Here is an 18,080-nt window from a genome sequence, read left to right on the forward strand (position 1 = left end):
TAATTCATTTGCTCTGTTCTGTGTAGGGTAAGGGTACTTGGCTAATCTTATCGCCTTTAATTCTTTTTATAACCATCACTGCCCGGTTAAAGAGGGGAGGGAGGTCTTGTCTTTTGCAAATGACTGACCAAAGTCAAATTGGGGGGGACCTTCGACAAGCCGCTGGCTTCTTGTCCTCGTCTATTCCCCTAGGGTTAGTGACCCTTAGGTAAATCAGGTAAATTAAAAGGGGTAAGTGCTGAAATTGTTAACAGTTTGTCAATTACTTTGCGTGAGCTAGCAGATCGTGGCTTTGCAAGAATGTAACAACACCGATATTATGTAGTCTCTCAATCCAATGAACCTTTTTGTATCGCAAAATAAATACATAAATGCTATGAATGTGTGTGTATATGGGAGGCATTTAAAGGTGGCGCGGGGGGAGGCGAGGAACGCCCCTGGCGGCGCCTCACTAGGGCCATCTAGCGACACACACCACAACCACCAAAGTAAATAGTCAATATGTATCCCCTGCCCAAGTTGACACGATGATCCTTTGTACCCGCTCCTCCGGATACCCGTCGTAGTGATCAAGATCTAGCCCTTCACATGGGAACCTGAATATGTGGACACCAACCAAGAACCAGAAATTTGGCGTAGGTGAGTAACATTAGCGGAGGACAGAGGCGAGAGACTCACTGGGGCCGCCTCCTCCTTCCCCTGAGAGTCCCTCTGGGTTCAGGGTGGCGTCCTCCCAATATTTTGTGACCACTTGGGCTACCCCTGTCATTACCCTCTTATTATATTAATGTCGAGTCCGGCCAAGGAGCCAGTTTTGTCATTTTGGAGAAAGAAATGTGCTTTCAAGATAAGCTCTTGCCACCAACCCCGAGAGCACAGATTTATTCTACAGTACTGTATAATGAAATATAGTTGGTAGGCTTTGTAGTTTTTTAGTGTGTAGTGAGAATGTCATATATCTTTAAACCACAAATAAATGTTGCACAATAAAAGTGAACACAAATTAGTTACTTTTTGTCAAATATCTGAGAATGTTATTATTTTTTATTCAACTTTTGCTATGTGCAAATAATTTTATTTTAATTTTAACTGTGCTATGCTAAGTTAAATTGTCTTGCAGTTGTGGTGGCATCTTTTGATAATTTCTTACATGTACCATGTCATTGTTCTGTATGCCTATGGAGAGTGGATTATATTAGAGAATGGAGAGCACATTCCTAGGAGTAATTTGGGTATTGTTTGATTAATGAAACCGTACTGTACTGAGTGCAGTTTTATACAATGCCAACATTAGTAGCAGAGTGATTAGTTAGGAGCAAATGTAATCATACTCTGCAGTTTTCTAAACCTTATGAGTACCAACAAAAGCAACATTCTCACAAGTATGCCATTCATGCTTATAAGACCGGAGAAAAGGAAAACTGCTAAGGATATTTAATAATCACAAGCAACCACATGGTTCTCGGGCATCTTGGACCCGAGACAACAAATGACCTGTTTACAAAATTTGAATGAAAAATTTGACAGTACTGTGTGTGTACTCACCAATATGAGAAGTTCTGATATGATTATTAAGTTGAAGGTTATTGTTGATGGTGCATAGTTATTTAGATGGTATTGTACCATTAACACCATTAATATCCACACTGGTGGATGTTAATGGTGTTGAGTTGACTAAAGTGGAGATTGAAGATACTGAGGTACTCTCAGATGTTAAAACGCTTGTACCACACTGCTTTATCAACACTTCTCGCTGTCATTATATTACATATTGCGTAGACACTTTCATTTCTAGAAAAATAATCAAAGATGGTAAATTTAGCCTAAATAATAACTATACTAAATAATAAATTAGCCTAAATAATAAATATTACAGTATTTGCTCACTTGATATACCAGCCCATATAAAATCATTGCTAGCAATGCTCTATACAAAAGATCAGACTCAGGGCAATTATGGCACTTCAGCAGGAGACACTACATTAGATACTTGTGGTATACAGGTACTCTGATTCTAGTAAAGTTTGGGTGCAGTCTGAGCTTCTGGACTGTCATGTCCCAGGTTCTCCAGGTAGTTTTGAATGTTTGGCTTATTTTCATGGATCCCTGGGATACACTGGCACGTCACCTTCCTCCCTGAGTTCAGGGTTTGGGTGGAGGTCGGTGTGGGGCATCTCTTTTTACCTCTTTTGGACTCGGCAGTTTGATTTTTCCTTGGTCCCTTTTTCTTCCCCAGAATGATGTGTGGTATGGTCCTTCTATATCCTTGTCTTTAGGGCTTCTACATTCTGGCATATGTAAGTGACTGCCTACTTTAGAACTCCAGTCAATCAGTTTAGTGCCATCTCAGGGCCATGCTGGCTTGGGTCTGGTCTAGGTTGCCAGGCCATTTTCCATTTTCTCTTTGGTTGCCCTTGTTGTGGCTTAGCCTCTATGCTCCGGCTTATCCATTAAGACCTTGTGACTCTTTTGGATGGTAAAAACTTTATCTGTGTACTCACCTATTTGTGCTTGCGGGGGTTGAGCTCTGGCTCTTTGGTCCCGCCTCTCAACTGTCAATCAACTGGTGAACAGGTTCCTGAGCCTATTGGGCTCTATCATATCTACACTTGAAACTGTGTATGGAGTCAGCCTCCACCACATCACTGCCTAATGCATTCCATTTGTCAACTACTCTGACACTAAAAAATTCTTTCTAATATCTCTGTGGCTCATTTGGGCACTCAGTTTCCACCTGTGTCGCCTAGTGCATGTGCCCATTGTGTTAAATAGCCTGTCTTTATCTACCCTGTCAATTCCTCTGAGAATCTTGTAAGTGGTGATCATATCCCACCCTAACTCTTCTGTCTTCTAGCGACGTGAGGTTTAATTCCCGTAGTCTCTCCTCTCCTCGTAGCTGTGTGGTGTTTCTGCTGGCTGCAGGTGTTTTCCCTGCATTTACCAGTGGAATACCATTGGCCATTGTTGAGGTCATTTTGCCAAAGGTGGATTATGTATCGGCAATTTCTTCATAGTTCTGCCATAGTTACTGATAGTTATTGATCCTTCTCACCTGTTTACTACTCATTTTGGGGTTTAATTGTCTGGTGTTTCAACAGATGGTTGATTTATTGGTACCACATTGGTGTGTCTCACAATGGCACTATGTGGTTGATTGGCAGGCTTTTCACCTGTTCCTCATTTCTACATCTGTACTTTGTGTTGGTTGCCATTGGTGTTGTTTTTACTGTTCCAAATATTACAGCTTCACTGGTTGTTGTCACCTTGTCTCTTTCAATCTTGGCAAAGTTGTTCTCTCGTTCTCGCTGGCATTTGGGGAAAGGAGTTGTGTCCTTGCCTCTTCCTCTAGCTGTCTTGGGTGTTTGATTTCCAGATGGTGTTTTGTTATGTAATTTGTCTTGTGGCCATGTGCATCATTTTTTTCCACCTGTTTGGCAATCCTTATTCTTATGTTCCTTGTTCCAAGGCCTATCTTTTCCAGGTGTTTTGAATCATGGTGTAATCCAACAAGCTGGTTGTTTGTTCCTGATCTGGGGGATGTGGCAATGTTTGTAGCATAGATGGCTTTCTTTGCTCTGTTGTTCATGGATAAGATTTTGGCTCAGAACTTTTTTTAGTTTTCTATTGATTGCCTCTCATTCTTTGTTGGTTGTTCTTTTGTCAGATTGTGCATGTGACAAAATTTTATACAGCTGTTGTCCTTTATTCTAGACTTGGGTCTTCTGCTGTTGTACAGATCAGAACAGTCTGCCTTTTCTGTTTTTTGGAAAACCCCAGCTTGCTCTATATAGGTGCTATTATGAATATGCTCAGTACTGTAGTATATTTGAATATTTCACTGAAAGGGTACCTCCTAAAAATCAAGAATTTAATATAATAAAATGCCCCAAGAGGCTCCCTGTAGTCACCCCTATTAATTTCTTCTCCATGGGGGTTTTGCAGTGGTGGCTTCAGAGGAAAGGGACAGGCTTGCTTAGACCTCAGTTGACCTGTTCTATCTAGTCTCATTGGATATTCAAGTGGGATTAAGGACATGTTTGTACAGTACCTGATCGGCACAATGTTTATGGAATGAACAAAGTACAGAAGGATAATGGATTAAAACAAAATTATATGTTTTGAAAGCAGATTGGGCTCTGGCATGGTGATCTGAAATTATAAACTAGTTTTCAAATATAAATTCTCATCGTCTTGTTTCTTGTGTTCCAGTAATCTACAATTTTGATCAAGATGAAGTCCCACAAGCCTTGCACCTTGATGTTGGGGAGACCGTACAAGTTTTGGAGGAATGCCGTGGTCTGTGTCATTCAGTTTGTGGTGTCTTTCTTATGTTCAGTACTTTACAAGACCTTTCTTGCTTCATAAATGTTCATCTTTTATTAAATATTGCCTGTAGGTTTGGGAGGTTTTCCCAAGCCTTATGGTTTGGGAAATGGGGAAATAATGCTGGATAATGATGATGAATTTCAAGATACTTTGTGCTTGTATTTATGAGGCTCATTTATTTAATGATAATTTCCTTTTCCAGGTTGGTATAGGGGCTTTTCCACACGTAGCAGGAATGTAAAGGGTATATTTCCTGCACAGTTCATCCATCTCAAGCCATTCAAAATTGATAATGAAGGGTTAGTACCACCTTGAAAGTGATATGTGCAGTAACAGCACTGGGCACTCTCATAATAACTTTTAAATATACAATACACTACAGTAGGCATACAATTTGTCAGTATGTTATTGTGTCTATTTAAATTTAGGGCAATTAATTACTTTAAAATTTTATGAGTGCAGGCAAAGTTGGAAGTTTACAGTTTTAAAATTTTGCAATGAGTTGACAATTGTAAAAATTGCTTACAGCTTTAACAATATTAATAGATACCATAGAAAATTATTGCAAACCTAAGCCTTCTGCTCTCCTTGTAGAACCTCTTGTATTTTCAAAGAAAGTACAGTGGAACCTCGCGTGACGAGCCCCTCAATTTATGAGCTTTTTGAATAACGAGCGCGCCAATCGCCGACAATTTGTCTCGATTGGCGAGCGCTTGTTTGAATAACGAGAAAACCATATGGTGCGTTCGCGCTGCTTCTTGCACAATCTAAGACGCCTCCGACGATGCAAATAAATTTTTTGTTTCGTTTAAAGATGCTAATGACGATGAGATGTAAAGGGGTGACTGCTGTGATATTGCAAAGCATTGACATTTTTTTGTAGAATAAAAAAAATGGAAAAATTTGAAAAAAATAACAAATGTCAAAAAGGTTCATTCGGTGCTTGTCAGGAAGGCTGCTCCATGTTTCTTAAAAAAAAAAAAAAAAAAATGAAAAAAAAATGTCATAAAGGTTCGTTCAATGTTTGTCAGGTAGGATGCTCCATTATTTAAAAAGTTGAATATCATATTGATGTTTTTCGGTAGTGGAATGGATTATGTATATTTCCAATATTTTAAATGGGGAAATTCGTTTGGAAAGACGAGCATTTCACATGACGAGCATGGTGCCGGAATGGATTAAATTCTTTATTCGAGGTACTGCTGTAATTTAAGTTTTGACTATTTTCAACTAGCCAATTCAGAAATTAGTGAGAATGTCATACATATTTACTTGTTTTTATTTACTTTATAAAAAGTATTCCTGATAGGGATATATTATGGCTGTAGGGTAAGATTGCCAGTCTCCAGATGGGTTTAAAAGCTCTCCATTTCCTGCATTGTTCAGTAAAACAATAAAAATAAAATCACCATAGAATCTGCATGTATATCACAAGTATGTGTTAATATGGTTGATATCCACAAATTAATATTTGAGGAAAATATAACCAATACTTTTTACATCCATGTGGTTTATTATACAAAAGTCATAAGAAAAATAATATTTAGATTATCAAATTAACCCATGGGCTGTATCCCTATTTATAGGAGAAAACTCCCTAGTGCACGAGGAAAAAATAAAGTCCCCAAATTTTTTCCTTCTATTATTGTCAAAATGCATTCAGTGATTACGGAAAACATTTGTGACATTGGCCATGGTAAAGCGAGGAAAGCTCTTGAAGCAATTTTTCACAAACGTTCAGGGAACAATTGGCCAATGGTAGTCATCTCCAGCCAGACGTGGGCGGGAGTTGCTCCAAAAATACTTTTACGTATTTATTTATTTCATTTTTTTTTTCAGTAATATTATGAAATAATGTTGTTTTAGATATTTATATAATGTAATAAAATGCATGGAATGTTGAAATGCTCAGATATATTCATGTTATTAATATGTGTGCCATATTATATTCTTAGAACAATAAAACATACTGTCATTACACTGTATTCACACATTTTATATATAACTACTGTATTTTAAATATAATTACATTTTATATATTTCTATTGTATTTTACATATAACTACTGTATCTAAAGATGTAATACTTTACATGTACTGTATCTTTTATAATCTATACAAACCAGTAAACAGTTCTGGTGGTTTTAATAATCTCATAACCAGTTATCAGAGTACAGTCTAGGTCCTCATATTTTCCACAAAGGTGTAACTGCACATATTAAATATATTATATTTTCTTTAGATTTTTAATGTTTTTACCATGGTTTCATGTGCAATAATGCATTGGCCTGTCAGTAAGGTTATTTTTTATCACAGAATATGTAGAACATAAGTACATATATACAGTATATTATATATAAATAGATAGATGTTGGTCTTATATTGAAGTCCCCAAGGTCAAACTACTGAGCTTCCCCAGGATGCATTCCCACTGCAGTTGATTTACTCCCGGGTACCTATTTACTGTTAGGTGAACAGAGCACATTAGGTGAAAGGAAATGTGCCCGATCATTTCTGTACCATCTGGGACTCAAACTCCTGATTCCTGATTATTCATCGAGAACAAACCCAACTGAACTACTAAAGTCCACCAAAAAATCCATTCACCTACATACCCAGCCTGAGTACTTGCACAATGTTGGAGGGTTATTTAACCCCACCATAATAGATTAATAACCAACCAGCAAGTATACTTTAGTCTTGAACATAGTCCAGGGCTAAAGTTTACCTAGTGTATATACACAGAGATGCACACTATATCTCTTGCTTTATGCATTTTGGAGGGTAGGAGGGGTGTTTTCATCATATAGTGATCTAGAAGGGTTACCAGAGAAGGAATATAAAATACTGTACATTTATGTACTGTATAACAGAAACGGTGATACATCTGTAAAAGTTATGTAAGACACCAATAAGAATTCTTCTGGCTGATGTAGTTGAAGTGTACTATTGAGGTGGTATGGTGTCCATTTGTAAGCTGAGATGTTTGGTGTAATTAAGTCGCTAACGTGAATAATTATATCCTGGTACTGACTGTAGTTATAATCATTAGTTGCAGGAAGGGTGACAGTGTCGTAGTCATAATTCATTTTCATAAGACCCATTACTGGAGACGTAATTAATACAGTAATAATATTTTCACAGGTTATATGAAACGGTAGCACCTGTAGAGGATCCAGTAGTACAAGAAGCTGCATCAGTGCTGAGAGAATGGGGTCAAATATGGAAGAATTTGTATGTGGTGAGTTCTTAAATAGTTAAATATTTTCTCTAATACCTTGTTAAAATCTATGCATATTTATTAAGAATCACATTTCTGATCAAGGCCTCTTTAGTAACTTAGTCATATGCACTGACAGAATGCTAGGCCCTGAATGATTCTGACCCTAGATAGAAAAGTAACCTTCAAACCACTAAAAACTAATGAATCCCCTCTACCAACTACCCCAGCCACCACCAGGTGGCAGCATTACTGGACAGTATGTTTTTCACTTAAATTAATATTTAATATATCATACAAGTGGTCTACCAAGATAACTTGGTGGAGCTGGCATCATTTCCCATTACAGCAAGATTTGTTCCACTAGCCATTTCTTTATGGTCCAATAAGGGTTCTGTTCTTCTGCAATACAGGTTGCACTGAATGTGCATAATGTATTTATGAAGTCTGAAATTTTGGCATTACACTACATTTATACATTAAGTCCAGAGATGGGATATCGAATGTAATTATTATTATGCATTGTCACAAACATTGATGTCTGAGGCAATGTTCAATTAACAGTTTTGTTAGTTTTTCTGTTTATGGCTAAATAGAATACAAAATGCTAATGATGAATAGAGATAACATTTTACTTATGATTCACCTTGTGGTTTACCTTTAGTTAAGGGTGTTAAGTCTTTTAGGCTTATTGAGGCACCCCTAGGCCAACTACTGATGACCGTCCCCAGGATGATACCCACAACAGTTGCATAACTCCTGGGTATTTTCTGCTAGGTAAATAAAGGCATGAGGTTAAAGGAAACTTGCCCAACTGTTTCTGTCTGAGATTGAACTCAGGATTCTTGGTTGTTAGCCATGGATGTTGACCACTGTGCTACAGGGCTTCATTATATCCCTTGTCAAATAAACCTATTACAGGCAAAACATTGTCTTCTAATAAAGTCTCTTCTCAGTTTGGAATTTCTCTGCATTTGTGTTTATTCTACAGTATTTATTTAATCCATTATCATTTACAGTGGTAAGATCAAATGTGTTCAGCACTGAGGGAAATTCACAGTTGAACCCTGCAAGTAGAATCGTAATGTTTTACATCGGCTAAGCATGATCTATCGTGTTGCTTTAGTGACTCATAAAGAAAAAATTATTTAATATACTGTACCTATTCTTTCAGCTACTTGGAACAACCCATGGCGACCAGGAACTGTGGGATGCAGTTCGGAAGGCTATGATGGATGTGGCAGACTGGCGGAAGCAGCTGATTACTGGCACCTTGACCTCCGATCAAATTGCACAGCTCAAACTCAAGATTACACGCAAAATTGACTGGGGAAATAGGTTTGTAGAAGTAGTAGAGTATTATGTGGTGCAGGTGTGCATTGATTTATTGTTGAAAGAATAAATGAATATATTTGGAGTAACTCAGGTTTAACACTCATTAGGGGTGTTATATAATTATAGTATATAATTAGAGTATATAATTGATGGTACTATTTAGGAATATGTAATTACAACTATAAAGTGCTCTGTCAACTGTAAATGAGAATTAGCTATTAAAATTCAACAATAAAGGTAATAATTGAAAAAACTGATGCATAATTCCTATTTGAATGTAGATAATTCTGATTTTCCATTGTATCAAATTTTCAGAATTATCCTTTTATGGTGCATTAGTTATTGTTTTAAATATTGCCAACAATAGAACCCATATTCACAGTTATTATAATAACAAATTATATGGGATAGGTAAATTTTAAATATAAAAGTACAATAGTTGCATTTGGTTAGGTTTATCAACACCACAAATCTAAATTAAAGTGATATAGTATCTTGATTATCAGGTCACCTGCCATTTTGGTGTCATAAATATGTGGTAGATGGAAGAGTTTCCAATGTTATGTTGCACTCTCAAGTTATTTCTTTCTCTCTCTTCTCGTGTTCTCCTTTTCCCTGGCTCATTATGGAGAGGTGTCTCATGCCCAACACTTGCTGTGTACAGGGCTGATCTGGTGTAACAACTTCAGCTCGGCTTTGGCCTTGACCTGTCAAGTCCTCTGTTCTTGAAACATGGTTTAGATTTTGTCAACATCTGTCCTTCTCATTATACATTGGAGCCTGCCTGGTCACTGGTGTTCGACTTTGAAAGCACTGCAAGATTCAGGGTCTTCCTGTATTTTGTTGTCATCCCTTAAACTTTGTTTCTTGTGGCCCTTGCTACTGGTCACAGTATCAATGAGCTTAATGCTCTCTTCATATATCTAGCTCCATTCATTTCGATCGTTGAGATGCTTTTGTGCATTTCCATTCTAATCTGTTATTCTTACCCAAGAATGAAATGAGTGCTTTTTGTCACTTTGCAAATTCATCCTCAAATTTAGTACCTTATTCTGGGTCTAGTGGAAGCTTCATGTTGTTTATCCCTTGGACTTTTCGAGCATTCTCATTCAAAATTCATATGAATCCCCAGACGTTTGGACATGTTCTAGAGTACAAATTTCCCAAAGGCTTTGCCTAGTGGTAAAGCAAAGTCAACTGTAGGCATGTCCTCATACTCGTGACCTGTGGAAATTACCCACCCCTCCTTGGATAATAAAGCTTGAGGGTTCTGTAAATTGACCAGTTGTGACCTGGTACCTGCCCAAGATTTCTCATCTTTGCTTCATTAATGTTGTTGGATTTTTCTTCCTCAGGCTTCAACATCTTCCACTTTACCACACGGGTGACATTGCTTAACAATTGGATTTTCAGTAAAATGGAAAAACACTTTTCTGAGCAAGTCACTTGGCATCTTCCAGGTCCTTCCTTTTGTCTCTTCTCTCCTGAGTTTGAATGATTTGTTTAATGGAACCATTGAGTTGTGGTTCGAGTGGGGTGCTTCCGTCTGGTAGTGATAAGATGTAGTGGACGCATCACGTAATTGGTAAGTTTGTGTTAATGATGCTTGCCAATCCTTGGGTTATAAGTTGGTGTATATACTGTAATCGCTTTAGTTTTTTTTATAATGTTCATTCTGGCAATCATTTCAGGTTGGATTGAATATCTAGATATAAATCCAGTGTCTCCCTAATATCAAACATTGGAGAATGACTCTGCAGGTATTTTGATAAAGATCCCTGCTGCACAGATCCAGATCAACTGGCTCTGATTAACCATAAAGCTGTGCTATTGGTTCTTTGATTTATGAAGCAACCTAGTGACTTTCTTAATGCTTTTAATTTTACTCAATATCTCGTCTTATCTTTCCTTTGGGAATCATACCTCCCCACCTATGTGACTTTTTAAATCTGAAAGGAGCTAATTGATTAACATTATTTTCTAGGAAACTAGGGTTGGACCTAGTACCTCGTGTGGATGGTGAAATGGTAGATCCAGATGCTGTCAGTGTAGTAGAGCTTCATCAAGTGGTATGTATTTACAGCTTTAGTAGATCTTTTCTGAGGAAGCCCCATGGTGGCACCTGTAGCTGTCTTGCTGAGATTGCTTCAATTTATCAGTCACATCAGTTGCACGAGTTCATTTGGCCTACCATGGACCAGAGCCAAACCCCCCCCCCTTACACAAGGCACAAGGAGAAAATGATATTCTGTCATTTCACTGGTAAAGTAGCCAGAAAGTCAGTGAAGCTTTACAGACATGCTGTTGGGCTCACAAGACTCAGAAGCCACTAAACTGCCAAATATCTCCCAATGAATATAAAATATACAAAAGAAAAACAATTAACTACAACCTGTTACCACGAGGTTCCCTGGAGCTCGGTCAAGCGTTGGATGTCAGATCAGTTCATCTGCTGTTGCATAGCCTAGAGCAACACAGTAGTGCCCTTTGTTGTATAATCTTGCAACAAGTTCCAGAGCTTCTAAGCTAAATACCAGCTATCCTAGGACTCATCCTGTCATTACCCAAGTGTCTTTCTTACTAATGTATTGTTACATTACAGTGTTTGCTTCATGCGCATGTTTGCTATCTGGTTTTGTTGTGTGGACTTAACTTTTTTGTTATGAACTGCATGTGCCCAGCGGTTACTTCCCTGGGTGTCCGTGAGCTCTCCCTTTGCACTGACAGTTCTTTCTCTGGTGTGTTAGGGGGTTTGCCCTTTTGAGGTAAGGTCACTGGGATGGAGTGACTTACCTCAGGTATTTCAGTGGTCTTATGACCCCCTCTGTTTAGGCCTTTGGTTGGTGGGCATTAATTAGGTTGTGTGGGGGTGCACTTGGGACACAAGGATCGTATTCTTGACACCCGTAAATGTCCTTGCATTTAGAAGTTTGCCAATAATGGTTAATTTTAATTTGTGTGTGCTAGCTGCATTTGCACAACAAAATACAGAGAGCCTTTCTATGTTTGGCTTGAATCCAGCTGAACCATCACTTTCATCCTGATGAGTGTATGTATAACCATCCAACATTTGCCAGTACAAGCTTGTTTCATCAGCGTTATGAATTTGTTCAGGAGATAAAGAATCATCCTGAACAATTTCCTCAAATTTGGACATAAATCCCTCTGCACCTTTTGCTTTTCACCTCATTTCACATGCCTAATACCATGACGAACCTTAAAGCCCCTTAGCCATCCATCAGTGTAAACAATGCCTGACCTTTTCCTTAATCAGCCATACTAACACTGGCTTCTTTGATTTGTCACGTAACTCCTGTACCACTCCCAGACAGCCTTATCAAAACTTTTTTACTCAAGTATTTCTGGCTACTTTTCTTTTATGCATTGCTAAATCACTTTCGCTTTAGCATAACTTGAAAATGTTCTCTTCAGCCTTCAATATACAGGGTATCATAAAGAGTGGTTTTGTTAACTTTGTATCTAGTAAAGACGACACTCCTAGGAATGCCAGATTCAATTTCCTTTATAAGTTGAACTTTTTGTTCAAAATTCATCACAGCATGTTTTCTCTTGACTTCACTGCTTGTTGAAGTCCTGAACAACAGATTTCCTGAATTTGCTGGTGCCATTGTGGCAGGATGTAATATATATTTACAAATATACAACGGTGAAGGAGAAGGGCTTTGCTGAGGGCACACACAGAAACAAGACTGGGTCATTGCAACAGGTGCAGCAGCCACACCACAGCAACTCCATGGACAGCTGTAAAACTGCATAGGCCTTTCATGGGTGGAGGATGGTGGGGAAGCTGGTTCAGTGCCTGGTTGGACTCCCAAATGAATAGGTGGAATAATCAGACAGTTGAAGGTCGGGCAGTGTATTGCATTTATTCATCTTATCTTCTCGTGATATCAGACTCTACTTGTTGTTTCCCCAAATTTTCTTGCACCCCTACTCTATAGACCCAAGAAAAAGTTAAGTACAGTTAATGATATCTGAAAACAAAATAAAATATTTTTAGTAGTATTTTCTACTGTACTGTAATAAAGTGAAGAGAGTAGTCAATATTTTTTCTAAATATGATTACTAGTACAATACTGCACGGTACTACTGATGCTGCATTGCTTTGGATTTTACCAAATGTTTACATTTTGTTATAATTTGAGTTCCTCTAATGGATTTTTAAAAGGATTTTACATTCTTTTCTGAAATATAGGAGCATTATTATTATTAAAAATTATTAATGCTGCGATTACAGTAATCGAAACAACTCGGCTAGGTCACTAAACTCAAGTTTTAAAAAAAGTGGACGAACCAAAATGTAGTTGCTCCTTATGAGTTTTAAGGTTTCTTTTTCCTATACAGTACTGTATTTGTATTATACTTGATGTAAAGGCTATCAAGGTAATGCAGATTAAATGCCCTTGGCATCTCACAGGTGAAATGCCTCAGGTGATCTGATCATTATCATAAAGGGTCATGAATATTATTGCAAACTTTATTTTGTTAGTTTCTTCTAACTACTAACATTTTGTTAACTTTAGTACTTCTATAATATTAACTATATGATTGTTTTTTCCCATTTTTCCCAACAGCATGTCCAGAGTGCAGAAGCTTCACAGTCACATTCACAGGTGAGTCCGATATTAAATGGTCATTAATATTCTTGTTTTACTGGGAAGAAAATCTTGGCTTCTTGGTACAGTATTACTCGTGTTGACAGTACAATATGTTTAACCTCGTCACCTAGACTTGTCTGCTAGTAGTAACTGCAGACAAAGTAAACATTGGTCTAAACACAAATAATAATATTTTTTTTTTAACACGGAAAATATTGTACTTATCTAATATATTTCCAGGGTCTTGGGACGTTGGCAAAGAGAAAAGAGAGAAGAAAAATACTGAGTCATCACTTGTTCTTCTGCATGCGAGATTTTTCGTATCACTTAGGGGAGGATGCGGAGATATTCTTCTCCTTGTATGATGCACAAAAGGGAAAGTTTATCAGGTTTGTAGTGGACCCAAGTTGTTTAATTGTGGTCTTCATGTCAGAATTATTGTGGTAATATATTATTTAAAATGTTATTCTCTATTTTCTACATTGTAAAAGTTAGTAATAAGTTAATAAAGTTAGTTATGGTAAATCTTGATTTTGGTAGTTTCCTCATGCACTTTTATTCTTTATTTTCAGTGAAAGATTTCTAGTCAAATTATCTAAAGAAGGATTTTCAAATTATGTTGAAAAAATCCACAGCAACTGCACAATATTCACAGTGAGTATGGTACTTGCATCTTATGGTCTTCCTTCCCTCCACCTGTTCTATTGTAGGACATTGGTAATATTGGAACAGCTTCACTCTTGCCTTCTCTCAGTTAATGGTGGGAGAAGACAAAAGTGAAGCCAGGGTAACCTGATTCACTCCTTGGCTGATAATTCTACCATTCATAGTTCATTTGCCTGTGTGTTGTTCCTTCAGAAAGGTTTCAGATCAAAATTATAACACAAGCATTTATAAATTCTGATGTAGAGAAACATCAGTATGAGAGTAGACTGTGTTTGTAGAGGATGTCTTGCCTGTGTAGGCTCTATCAAATTTAATAGAGATACACAGAGCTTGCACTTAAAAAGGAGTAACAACAAAGGATCAGTGAGGTAGAGATGGCTTGGTTATAGGTAAAGGTGAGACTTGAGGGATTGTGTAACAATTTATGTTTATGAAGTACAGTACCAGAATTAAGTTAGCAAGAGTAGCAGCACTTGAATTTTATTTTATTCTTCTCATTGGTGTTGAGAAGAATTTCTCATCTTCTGATCTTCTGATATTTCTGATATTTCTGATCTTCGTCTTCTCATCTGCATTTGATGGCTGCAGATTCTATATGCGGTCTTCTAATTATTACTTTATTATTTTAACCACCACCATATGGTCGTTGTCATTTGTTGATCGCTCAGGCCACTGCAGTCATCATCATTTACCAATTATTCATCATTATTGCCCAGTTTGTATGTCAGTGATGTACTGGAGTGAGTCAAGACACATGAAAGAATTCTGCTGTTGTTTTATAGTTGCTTACTATGTGATCAGGTTATTGTGTACTAGTGGCCTGAGGTCATCATTAAATGATTATTTGGTGTCTACCTCCCATGACTAAATCCATTCATGGATGACATTTCCAGACAGATTTGCAGGAAAGAGTGGGCTGCAAAACCTACATGTAATATTTGTGTACATATTACACTGTGGGCCTATATATAGTACTCGGTCACAGATTTTGGCAATTGAGTTTTTCAGTCAAGTTATTCAATACAAACAATGCATTGTGTAAACTGTGAAGCAATAGACATGAAAATTTGAGTTAAACATTTGGGTCTTCTTTCCCCTGCACCACCTTGTCTGGAAGAAAATAGTTCTTATGCAAATGTATCATTCTCTAAGAACAAATTTTTATTTGTTTTGTTTTGGTGCACATGCAAGAGGTTTCAATTTTGATACCTGCATGTTGAAGGTTAAACAACACGTTATGCATCCCAGAAGTTCATAATGTGCTGCTGCTGGTTTCCGTGAGTGACACAAGTACAGTATTGCTGGAACAGTATTATTGTGTCACAAACAGGAACAAGAGCAATACCTAATGCACTTCAAGGATGCTTAATTCTTAATAAGAAAAGGTGAAGAAGAAAATGTTGCTAGCCATCTTGCTAAAGTAATACTTTATAAATATAAATTGGAATATAGTCTCTTACATCTCTCGCCTGTACTACACTAACCTTGACCCCTCCTTTGCTTCATTGACCTCACCTCTTTCCTAGTTGTTCTATGGTGTATGTGTACTGTGCTTGTGAACCTCCAAATGATACATTGGGAGGGTTAAATACTAGCCCTGTGTATCATTGCTACATTTGGTAAAACCTTTACGTGTACAATGTCGTCTACAAATGGTGCTCTCTCATCTTAGTTGTCAGCAGTTTATGCTGTCTGTCTACAACCTAAACTCTGGTACAAGAAGTTGTTGAATAGGGATTCAAGATTGTGGTATCTTTCAATGGTTCCAGATCTAGATACATAACAGTAATCACTATAGTCTTTTGAGGAAAGCTCTTGTACTTGACTTATAAATGAAAAGTATCCAGTATAAATAATATCTCTTTTGGGCCTTCATTTAATGCATTATGGCTTTCAGGTCAGGGTCACTGATTATGAATGATAGCTATATGTTTTACGTGGCTGAACTTGGCCATACTTATTACTGTCAGTAATTTAACCAACGTGAGTCTGGAACATGCACACCAATGTTATAGCACAATTTCATGTGAGAAACTCAATTGGAGCACTGAGATGATCCAAATCAGCAATTGGGATACTCCCAGTCATACACCTTACCCCACCATGGGGATTCCACTGAATCCACGGGTTCCAGTCACTTTAGTGCTCCAATTGATTTTCTCATTGATATATATCATATTAATGTGTTTTCTTTATGTACAATTTCATACTTTATAGGGCAACATGAATGTCATCTTAGAATTTGCTCTCCCTTTGATCTCCAGATCCAGTGATTCAGTTTATACTGATTTGACAATCCAAATAATGCCCCCACGTTATCCAAACCTTCCTACATTTTATTTGATTTCTTCCCTTTCTTTTATTTAGTATCCCCAAAAAGTCTTTCACTTGTATCTAATATGTCATTGTACATCTATATTAAAGCCTTTAATGGTTTATAATATTCGTCACTACTATTCTAATTATCTTGCTGCCATCCTGCTACTGTACCATTGAGAGGCCACATACAGCCCAGTGCAGTGTATCTTGCGGCACTTTAGGGCTAACTTTACTGGCAAACTAAGCATAGGCAAATTAGAAAAGTTGTAACAAAAGCATATTGTAACAGTACATGTGATTGGCCATAAAATCTTGTGTAATTTAAAGTAATTGTAGGTAGATAGTAAAATATAAAGTAGTGAAGAATATCCATATGATGTGCCATTAATTGGGTGACTGTTCTCCTCCACCTTGCAATATGCTGATGGCTTTATTTGAACAGCTTATTGTCACCTCAACTTCAGTGGTTAAGATACTGAATGGTCACTGTAAAATTCATATATTAGTCTGTTTCTGGTAACAATTTTAAATTTATGAAAATTGTCTTATTTAATTGTTTTGCAGGATCTTGGAAGTGGAGATTTGGCTTCAGACCTGTATATTGTTGCCCATGTTGTCAGAGTTGGACGCATGCTATTTTCGGAATCGGTCAAGAAGATGTCATCACATAACTATCGAAGACCATACGGAGTGGCTCTCTTCAGATTAGCTCAATCTGTTCTGCAAGGGAGTGAAGGAGAAGTATGTTACACATGTTCAGTACAAAATATAACAGTATATGTAGATAATATATAGTAGCTGTGTAATTACTTAGGTGTAGTTACAGGATGAGATCTATGCTCGTGGTGTCCTGTCTTCCTAGTTCTCTTTGTTATATGATGCTTTGAAACCACTGACAGTTTTGGCTTCTATTACCTTCTCGCTTAACTTTTTGCAACCGTCTACCATCCTGTTTGCAAAAAGGGACCTTTCTAATGCATTTTTGGCAGCTTTGTTTCCTTAGTTTGAATCCATGACTTATTGTGCTTGAAGTTGCCGTTTTCAAGAATTCTTTTGTGTGTTAATTGTGTGTACATTTGGCTCTTGTGCCTTACCTGCATTTGCATTTTTGGGCAGTTGCTTGTTTTTACTTATCTATCGGTGACTACAGAGGAGTCTAGGTCTTTATGTTCAACTTCCTAACTGTATATTCTTAGCATGCTAATTACCTCTCTCAGCATTAACATTTTCAATATATTTTTTCCTAAAATTGTAGATGGAATTGGCTTAAAGAACCTCTTCTTTAAATGTATTCCACTTGCTGACCACTCGTGCAGGGAAGGAGAACTTCCAATGACAGTTGCGTGTCCAGCTTTCACTGATGTCCCCTTGTTATATGCTTCTTAGGTGTAGTAGGAACATCTTGAAAAGTCTTGAGCCTTTGAAGTTAATAGGTAAACAATAATTCCTGCACAGTAATAAACGTATAGTGTCAAAGCGTGCACAAATGCACCTTTAGATGCGTGTGAGCAGAGGTGGCAAGACTTTGTGAATTCAAAAGACCAGCACTAGAATTTTGTTAAGGTTTTCTCAAAATAATGTATTTAACTATGGCTG

The 18,080-nt window shown here is 37.4% G+C and overlaps 1 protein-coding gene across 6 annotated transcripts in view; it reads left to right on the plus strand.

The window, feature by feature from the left end:
- Window positions 1–459: 459 nt before the first annotated feature.
- The window catches only part of spg (dedicator of cytokinesis spg), an 84,925-nt gene continuing 67,304 nt past the window's right edge, over window positions 460–18,080 (plus strand). For 4 of the 6 annotated variants that reach the window (XM_069302976.1, XM_045750436.2, XM_069302977.1 and 1 more), the window contains exons 1-10: window positions 461–639; window positions 4,210–4,296; window positions 4,529–4,625; window positions 7,470–7,566; window positions 8,720–8,883; window positions 10,865–10,949; window positions 13,476–13,514; window positions 13,740–13,888; window positions 14,072–14,153; window positions 17,049–17,225. In XM_069302976.1, the coding sequence (XP_069159077.1) occupies window positions 603–639; window positions 4,210–4,296; window positions 4,529–4,625; window positions 7,470–7,566; window positions 8,720–8,883; window positions 10,865–10,949; window positions 13,476–13,514; window positions 13,740–13,888; window positions 14,072–14,153; window positions 17,049–17,225 (1,014 nt within the window). In that variant the 5' untranslated portion in view covers window positions 461–602. Of the gene's footprint in view, window positions 640–4,209; window positions 4,297–4,528; window positions 4,626–7,469; window positions 7,567–8,719; window positions 8,884–10,864; window positions 10,950–13,475; window positions 13,515–13,739; window positions 13,889–14,071; window positions 14,154–17,048; window positions 17,226–18,080 lie in introns of all 6 variants that reach the window. The other 2 variants (XM_069302975.1, XM_069302978.1) reach the window with 2 other exon arrangements.

The sequence above is a fragment of the Procambarus clarkii genome, chromosome 49 (genome assembly GCF_040958095.1).
Source record: "Procambarus clarkii isolate CNS0578487 chromosome 49, FALCON_Pclarkii_2.0, whole genome shotgun sequence".
Classification (NCBI taxonomy): Eukaryota; Metazoa; Arthropoda; class Malacostraca; order Decapoda; family Cambaridae; genus Procambarus; species Procambarus clarkii.